Here is a 10,000-nt window from a genome sequence, read left to right as displayed (position 1 = left end):
TGTGCAAGAAGAGTTTAAAAGTAAGTTAGACAAAATCATCAGAAGGACACTAGAAGGACACTGTGAATGCACAGTAAAACCTGCTCCTATAGGTAAACAAAGTCTTCGAGACATCCTAATCATTGTAACTCCTTGTAAATTTTCAAGGCACATTTGGTGCGAAAACTTGAAACTCGAAGTTCCTCAACACTGTGACCCTACTCCCTGACTCCACCTCTACGACCCCCCCCCCCCCCTCCTCCTCCACACGAAAATTGATTCCTTTTGATATGTTTGAACTATTCGCGGCCCCTAACACAAACAGCGCACTCCTCAAGCGAGGGAGTTGTGGAAAATAAGGTCACTAGGTTCCGCCTACCCAACCGGAACGCATGTCAAAGTCTTTTAAAACAGTGAGGAGTCCATAGACATGCTTTAAGCTAAAAATGTCCTTTAATATCCTATTCGCTCTACCTCGGAATTGATACATTTTAATACATATTAACCGAAGGGGAATTTTTTAGTTGATAAAATTTCACACACTATATATATACACATTATACACTTACACACGAGTTAACCGTAACCTCAGTCCTTTGTGATTCGAAGCAGTTGATCAATGCTTAGCCCACGCGGCTACAGAAGAAATGAAGGGAGGAAAACCATATATACGCCTCTGACCAACGCCATCTTGAATTCAAGATGGCGATGCTCTGACCCTCCGTCGTATATACGCATGGTATCATAGCTAGCACCAACGTATATCAGCGGTGAATGGGCACATTTAATCCTCCATCCTAATGGGTCCCAGGTGATATGCGTATTATAACAGGGCGGTATCGCTTGAAAACTGATGCTAACAATAATTTATGTCCTTGGGGAGGGAAAGAGGGGGGGGGGGGGGGGGGGGGGATGTGGGGGGGGGGGGGGGGGGGGGGGGGGGGGGGGGGGGAGGTCTATGTATTAAAAGGTACGGGCACTACAACCTATACATTCAAGCTGTGGACACCAACAATACCAGATCGCACTGTAGCCTACTGAGCTTACTGGCTCCTCTCTACACAGTCCATGCTTATAATTCACCTTCTCACTGTCTGACCTAATGAATACGGCTCCTTCTCCTCGATTATTTTCAAATTTTTAACCTTGACGTCTTTCTAAGTAAAAAAAAATAATAAAAAAAATTCCAGCGTCATTTTGTGTACATCCCCCCCGCCACCTGTGCCCCGTTTCATTGCTCCTCATGCTTCCGTATACTCCACTTCTAAAACAATCTACTCCCTCCCACTTGACCCAACCTACTATTATTCTACGCTGGATCTCAATGATCTGGAGACGCCAGCTAAATGAATCGATAAATCAATCCCGTGTTGTTGCTATTCTCCTCCTCCTCCTCCTCCTTCTTCTTCCCCCCTTCGACCATACCTGGCGCTTTTCCCTCCTTTTACCTCCTGAGGAACACTAAATTAGTTACTCCCCCTTCTTTCCTCCTTCCTTCCCTCCCTCCCTCATTCGTGCTCCTGTTCGTCAAGGTAGTAAAGCAGGCGAGGTCTCGTACTATGCTGCTTCTCTGGTACTCCCTTTTTTTAACTAGCAGTCCTGGTCCTATTATTAATACTATAGTTGATTCACATCAACCGTGCATTTGATGTCTAGGCCAGTCCCTTACGACGCTCCTGATTGGCTGTTGATAAGCCAGTCACAGGGCTGGAAACGCTCAGTCTCTCTCGAGAGTTCGCATAAGTAGGACGTACTTTCCACTTCTCCTGAGGGATACTTTTGAAAGACGTATCCCTCAGGAGAGGTGGAACATTCATCCTACCCATGTGAGATCTTGAGAGAGAGAGAGAGTGAGTGTTTCCAGCCCTGTGACTGACTTATCAGGGACTGGCCTAGACATCAAATGCACGGTTGATACGAATCTACTTTATAGGTGGGGTTATCTCCCCAATAACTCGAGGGTGTTTCACTGAACCTGACTAGACTTCTAGAACAACTGTACACCACCGTGATGAATTCTACATTTTTCTATCAGGAGATTATTTTCTAAACAATATCATATACACAGGAGAGAATACAGCAGAATATAGAATTCAGACCAACGGCCAGGCACTGAGACCCACGAATGGTTTGAAAGGTGTGATAGGAGAAGCTTCCAGCTGCACTATGAAAGTGTTAGGAAAAGGTGAAAAGTACAATAGAAGAGAATACGAAAGGAGGCACAGTAAAATTAATGAAAGAGACTGCAGCTAGGGGCAGAAGGGACGCTGCAAAGAACCAAAGTAACGTCTACAGTGTATCGCGTGAGGTGTACTGACGGCAAAACCCCCCGTGGGGTATAATATTTAAAAGTAATAACGAAGCTTTCCTCCTAATGGGGCCCCCAACCCCCCCACAGGTTCCGTAGTCTTTCTTCATTGATCTTGAGTATTTTTTTTTTTTTTTAAATCTCAATTCTCCCTCCTCTAGTATACTTTTCACGCTAGAAGGAATAACTGTGCTTGGCCTATTATTTCCCGCAAGTCATAATGCGGTGCATACCCACCTCTCTCTCTCTCTCTCTCACTCTCTCTAATGATGTATGTGTGCGTGTGTTAGAGAAAGAGGGTTTCCACTACCTCTCCTCACATACAGCTTCAAGTACAGACTTCTAGCTAAACAAAAAGTATGCAGTAGACACGCATTCAGGCAACTCATCCCCTTTCCCGCCAAAAAAAAAAAAAAAAAAAAAGTACCCGCGAAAATTGCGCGGGCGAACACACCCGCAAATTTCATTTTCCCTTCCGGCCCGTCATCGACACGGTATCATGAACATGCAATCTTTAAACCACGCAATTCTGATTTTTTTTTCTTTTTGCATTTTTTTTTCTCTCCTTTCCTGCAAACTTTAGAAAGAGATGGGTTGGGGGGTTGGGGTGGGGGTTGTGTGGGGGGGGGAGGGGGGGGATATAAATTGTAGGGTTTAAAGAATGGACGAAGACATCATGATAAATTAAAAAAGGGGATACAAGGAGGAGGTGGCGGCCAAGTTGTAATATTACTTGGACGGCGATTGAGAGAGAGAGAGAGAGAGAGAGAGAGAGCTGGAAACTGCCTGTCGTCGTAATACTGTATTCTCTTTGTATCCGTCGCTCTCTCTCTCTCTCTCTCCTCTCCTCTCTCTCCTCTCTCATCTCTCTCTCTCTCTCTGCCCTATTGCATCGGTTCATTCTAAGGCGAATTTCATGTCGTGAGATACAAAACTACTTCAAAAACTATATGGACATACAAAAGCCAAGATTATTTTTCAAGGTGGCTGGGTGTATCCATCTTTTTCCAGGGAGGTTATTTGAAGGAGGAGGAATACAACGCAAGGGACTTTACCAAAACAAGAAAAAAAATCTCACAAGAGGATAGAAAACCACCCGGGTAAAATGATAATATACAAAAGGATACAAAACCACGCCAGGAAAATGGGAACGCAAAAATGGGGATACAAAACCAACCCGCGAAACGGTAAAGTAAAAAAGGGATGCAAAACGACCCCCGGTAAAATGATATTACACAAGATAACAAAATTAACCCGGTAAAATTATATAGTACTACAATGAGGTACAAAACCACCCCAGTTAAATTGACAACATACAAGTGGGATACAACAACAACCACCCCCCCCCCTTAAATTGACAACACTCAAGGGGGATACAAAACCACCACCCCCAGTAAATTGACAATACACAAGGGGGATACAAACCACCCCCTTAGAAAATTGACAACACACCAGGGGGATACAAAACCTCCCCTTATTAATTGACAACACCCAAGATGGATATAAAACTACCCACAGTAAAATGACAACACACCAGGGGGATACAAAACCACTCAATAAATTGACAACATACAAGGGGATACAAAACCTCCCCAGTAAATTGACAACACACGAGGGGATACAAAACCACTCCCAATAAATTAACAACACACAAGGGATACAAAACCACTCAATAAATTGACAACATACAAGGGGATACAAAACCTCCCCAGTAAATTGACAAAACACGAGGGGATACAAAAACTCTCCCAATAAATTAACAACATACAGGGATACAAAACCACCCCCTAGTCAATTGACAACACTCAAGGGGATACAAAACCACCCCAAAACTACACCCAGTACATTGACAACACACAAAGGGGGGTAAAAAACCACCCCCAGTAAAAGGACAACACACAAAGGGGGATACAAAACCACCCCCGGTAAACTGACAACACTCAAGGGGATACAAAGCCACCCCCATTAAATTGATAACACACAAGAGGTGGATGCAAAACCACTCCCAGTAAATTGACAACACGAGGGATACAAAACCAACCCAGTAATAAAACAACACACTATGGGGATACAAAACCACTCCCAGTAAACTGACAACACACAAAGGGGGATACAAAACCACCCACAGTAAATTGACACACACACAGGGGGATACAAAACCTCCCCAGTAAATTGACAACACTCAAGGGGATACAAAACCAACCCAGTAATAAAACAACACACTATGGGATACAAAACCACCCCCGGTAAATTGACAACACACAAGGGGATACAAAACCACCCCCAGTAAATTGACTACACTCAAGGGGGATACAAAACCACTCCCAATAAAATAACACGCAAGGGGATACAAAAGCACCCCAAAGAAACTGACAACACACAAGAGAACACCAAACTAACCCAATGGAATTGCTAACACACAAGGGGGATACAACCCCTAAACTGACAACACAAGGGGGATACAAAACTACCCACAGAAATTTGACAACACAAGGGAATACAAAATCACTTCCAATTAAATTGAAAACAGGGGGGGATAAAAACCTCCCCAAGCAAAACTCACTCCAAATTAAATTAGCACAAATGGGGATATAAAACCACCCAATGACTACAAACCCAACCCCAGTAAATTGACAACACACAGGGATACAAAACCACCCCAGTAAATAAACAACACACAAGTGAGACACAAAAACCACACCAGTAAATCAACAATGGGAATACAAAACCACCCCAAATAAATTGACAACACACAAGGGGCATACAAAAAAACCACCTTGCACACATCACACACCGTCGACATCTACAACTATCACAGCTACAGCGAAAGAACGCCCCTCTCTTCTTCTTCTCCTTCTCCTGAATCATCATCATCATCATCATCATCATCATCATCATCTCCTTCCGCCCTTACCTTTCTAATATCGTCGAGTGTGTGAATTTCTGGCGAGAGGCCGCCGTGGACGCACAAGAACTGGTGGTTCATGAGGGCGGCCAGGGGCAGGCAGTCGAATGCTTCCATGCACGCGTCGTACACTCGCTCACTGTATTTGATCTTACCTGGGTTGGGGGGGAGAGACGAGGAAAAAAAAAGATTAAATGTGGGGTAATGTTACGATAATTGATAATTGAATAATAAAGACCAGGAATAGAAATGTTAAATGTGGGGTAGTGTTGTGATCATTGATATGTTGACAAATAAAAGGATGTAGAAGAAGAAGAAGGAAAAAGAGATAGTGAGATGGAAAAATAAATAAGGGGGTAACGTATAATTGATAGATAAAATAAGGGGGAGAGAGAGAGAGAGATGAGAGGAGGAGAGGAGAGAGAGAGAGAGAGAGAGAGAGAATACATATGGGGGTCATGTACAATAATTGATATGTGACACATGATATATATATATATATATATATATATATATATATATATATATATATATATATATATACACACACACACACATGAAGACTGTCATCTTAGTTTTTAGATTATAACAAGAAGCCCTGATATTTATACACATTTTGAATAAATAAAAACAGATAATATATAACTTGGACACAGTTCCCTAGATTTGTCGTAAACATTGACAAAACTATTAAGTTATTTGCACGCAACCAGATTGCAGTAGTCCTTATTCTATTCAGCTGTTTAAGCTCGTAATATGAAGGTATTCCCAGAGTCCTACAAAGGAATATTCGGTCATATAAATGACGAAAGTCACCATCCACACGATAAAAAAAAAATAGTCAACCACAAAACTTCTCTTCGGCTCAATCCCCAGTCGGGGCCGCCGTTGGTAAATGAGCCTTAAACGGCCCATTACATAATCTGTTTTGTCAGATGGATTACGGCCGAATGCCTTTCCTGGATCTTATATCCTGTCTATCTATCCGGGTTTAGTGACATTAATTCCATACAGGGGCAACCATAACAGCATAACTATCAATGTAAATAATCAACTTGGTAAGTCAGCAGGCATCCGATATTATGAAAAGTTTAATGTGCGTTATAGAATTATGCAATGCAATAACGCAACAACAAATGAACTCACCATAAGAACAATAATGAAAAAGTTATCATAGTAACACTGTAAGAATATATTCTAAATACATGAAAAAAAAAAGAATAAAATAACGAAGAGACAACAAAAGTAACAAAATTTTTTCGAAAAAGAACCAGAATCAACAAAAGCAAGGGGAGGGGGGAGGGGGAAACAAGGAAGGGAGGTGACGGAGGGGGTTGGGGTGGGGGGAATAAGAGAGGTTGAAAGTCTCTCCACATTGTGGCCGTGCACCATCCCCTAGCAGAGAGATACAAGGTTAAGTAGGCAGGTAGGTAGGTAGGTAGGCAGGCAGGCAGCCAGTCGCGAAGTCTCCTGCCCACTTACAATGGATGGATGAATGAATCATTCATTTACGCCAGGCAGAGAGAGAGAGAGAGCAGGAGAGACAAGGACAAGAATAGGGGGAGGGAGGGAGGGAGAGAGGAAGTGGTGATCCCTCTCGAGAGCTGCAGGGAGACTACTCACCTTCGACAGTCTGGTCGTTGGTATAATTGCAATCTCACTGCGAGACTGACTCGCCTGAAGTGATGGTTGATGTTCCATAGTTCGACAAAAAAATTAATAAGGCCACCAAATAAGAGGGCTAAGAGTACTTTTATTCCAGTGGCAATATTAGTCTTTATAATCATAATACTGGACAGTAGTTCGAAGAGCATCAGTGCTACCTCTCGTCTCTCTCTCCCTTTCTCTCGTAAAACATTACAAACAGTGAAACTCGTACATCACGATGCAGAATCTCTCAAGTAGAATCTCTCAAGATTAATACAAAAAACAAACAGCGACTTGATATAAAAAAATAATAAAATAAAAACTACAGACTGGAAATCTGGAAATCTTAAATAAAGAGAGCCACCTTCAAGGATTACTTATCAGAAGGGGAAGGTGGATTTATATATTAAAATACTCTCAAGAAATAAGGTGGTAAATCTGGGATAAGATACCTGCTAGGAAAGTGCCGAGCGGCGGTAAAGGGGTGAGGAGAGAGAGAGAGAGAGAGAGAGAGAGAGAGAGAGAGAGAGAGAGAGAGAGACGTACTTACAACTCTCAAAGATGTATTCTATTATTATTATAAATTTATTATAGATTCATACTGTCGCTGTAATGGAGAGAGAGAGAGAGAGAGAGAGAGAGAGAGAGAGAGAGAGAGAATGTGCTAACAAATTTCCAAGATGTATTCTATTATTATCATCATTACAAATTGTTTTATAAAATTCATACTGTCGTAAATGTAATGAAAGAGAGAGAGAGAGAGAGAGAGAGAGAGAGAATGTACTTACATCTCTCAAAGAGTATTCTTATTATTATATAAATTATTAGAGATCATAACTGTCGCTGTATGGAAGAGAGCGAGAGAGCGAGATGAGAGAGAGAGGGGGAGAGAATGGGAGATGGGGGGAGAAGAGAGGAGACCGGAGAGACGGGAGAGAGGGGAGATGAGAGATAGGACCGAGAGGAGAAGAGTGAGAGAGAGAGAAGAGGATCGGACGGAGGAGAGACCAAGCGAATTGATGGAGAGAGATGGAGAGAGAGAGATGACGAGAGAGAGAGCATGTACTTACGACTCTCCAAGATGTCATGCCTATTAGTATTTATTGATTATTATTACTATTAATATTTATTAGTATTATTATTATCTTATAAATTTATTATAGAGATTCAATACTGTCGCTGTAATGGAAGAGAGGAGGAGGGGAGAGAGAGAGGACGACGACAGGACGAGGGATGAAGAGAAGAGAGAGGAGTAGAGGGACGAGAAGAAACGTACGACGACTCCTCCAAGAGTATGCGAGAGGTAGAGAATTATTACTTACTAAACTCTTACAAAAGATTATTTATTCTATTATTATTATAAATTAGTTATTAGATTCATACTGTCGCTGTAATGAAAGAGAGAGAGAGAGAGAGAGGAAGAGAGAGAGAGACAAATTTGAGAGAAGAGAGAGAGAGAGAGAAAGTACTTCACAACTCTCCAAAGATTGTAATTCGGAGTTAACAATTTTTAACCTATATTTACCTTTAGGCAGGTTTAAAATTTTATTAGATCATTTTCATACTGGTCGCTGTAATGGAGTAGGAGCAAGAGCCCGTGCTGGCATAAGACCAGCTAAATCTAAAACAACATCAGTAACAGAGATCAAGACTTAAATTATCCCATAAATAAAAACAGATAACTACCCAGCATCTTTTTCCTTAATTTACTTTAATATATTCCACTGTCATCATTATCATCGCCTCCAAAATATGGTACCATTAGGCGTCTCTTAAGTTCCTCATTGGACGAATGGGTTGCGTACTCGCCTACCGATCTGGTAGCCCGAGTTCGCTCCCCGCCGCAGGCAACGCGGAACCAGAGGAATTCATTTCTGGTGATTAGAAATTCATTTCTTGATATAATCGTGGTTCGGATCCCACAATAAGCTGTAGGTCCAGTTGCTAAGTAACCAATTGGTCCCTGGCCACGTAAAAAGAATCTAACCCTTCAGGCCAGCCCTAGGAGAGCTGTTAATCAGCTCGGTGGTCTGGTTAAACTGTGATGTACTCGACTTTTTCCCGTGCTTTCACTTCCACAAATCTCCCTTCTTTCTTGACTTCACGTCGAAGTAGGTCTGTATCTTCCACCTGATCTGATGCTCACTTGGGTTTGGAGACATACATGTTCAAGCCATCTGCCTTATTCTTATCTGTATACGAATTTTAAGCAATTTCCTCATGTGCTGTTGGGAATCTTAAAGCCAAAATTTTATGGATCGGAGGACATCCTGTGATGTATTCTTCGGCGTCACGGTTTATCTTTTCATTGAAAATTGTGCGAGTTCCTATTAAATTTTGGTCTGACAATGCGCGATCTTTTCCTTTTTTTTCTGAATTTTGAATTAAAATTCTATTTGTACATTAAGGATAGAATTGAAGTACAAAAAAAATCCGTTCGATAAAGCTACGACCACAAAAATTAACTTTTCTCCAAAGCAACGTAGAACAAACCTTCAAAAATTAACTTTTCTCCAAAACAACGTCAAGTAACCACTTTGTAATATATATCCACAACGACGAAAAAAAGAAAAAATTCTTCTCCCTAACAGAGAATAAAAGAGACACTCTATCCTAAGAAGCCTACAACAGCCGATCATCTTAACTTGTGGTGGGCCTTAGGCCCCAAAGTACCATTACTGTCATAATTACGGGAGCGACGAAAAGTTACAACAGGTAATCTAATTAGAAATCAAGAGTCTGGCCGTTGGGACAAGTTCAAGATGCAATATTTTATTATTATTTTCTTTTTTTTTTTGTATCGAGTATCAGGGTAAGTAATTGCTGCTGCTGCTGTTGTTGTTGTTGTTGTTGTTCTTTAAAGACCTTTCCCCCTATACCGTTAAATATGACTTACTGTCTTTCTAATTTATTGAAATATGCTCTACAGAAATCACCAGGTCTTACCCAAAGTACAACATTGAGGTCACTGCAAACAACAGTAAACTGAATCATTTCACGTTTTCAAAAAAATCCTTTTTAAAAAAAGTTTCCAGGCAACAAGCAACAAACTAAGGACAGGACTCTATGGATCCCAAGTTACTTAAACTAAACCTTTAGCGCAACAGTCACTCTCTATCTGTCGCCCTTCTCGAGTACTGTGGATTTTGTTTGTATGGTGT

The 10,000-nt window shown here is 41.4% G+C and overlaps 1 protein-coding gene across 2 annotated transcripts in view; it reads right to left on the bottom strand.

Moving 5' to 3' along the window:
* The window catches only part of LOC135205212 (serine/threonine-protein phosphatase 2B catalytic subunit 2-like), a gene marked incomplete in the record, with an annotated part of 245,505 nt that overhangs the window by 27,820 nt on the left and 207,685 nt on the right, over window positions 1–10,000 (bottom strand). For both annotated transcript variants that reach the window (XM_064235574.1, XM_064235582.1), the window contains 1 exon segment: window positions 5,202–5,347. In XM_064235574.1, the coding sequence (XP_064091644.1) occupies window positions 5,202–5,347 (146 nt within the window).

Source organism: Macrobrachium nipponense, chromosome 24 (assembly GCF_015104395.2).
Source record: "Macrobrachium nipponense isolate FS-2020 chromosome 24, ASM1510439v2, whole genome shotgun sequence".
Taxonomy (NCBI): Eukaryota; Metazoa; Arthropoda; class Malacostraca; order Decapoda; family Palaemonidae; genus Macrobrachium; species Macrobrachium nipponense.
This window is presented reverse-complemented; position numbering and strand designations above follow the sequence as displayed.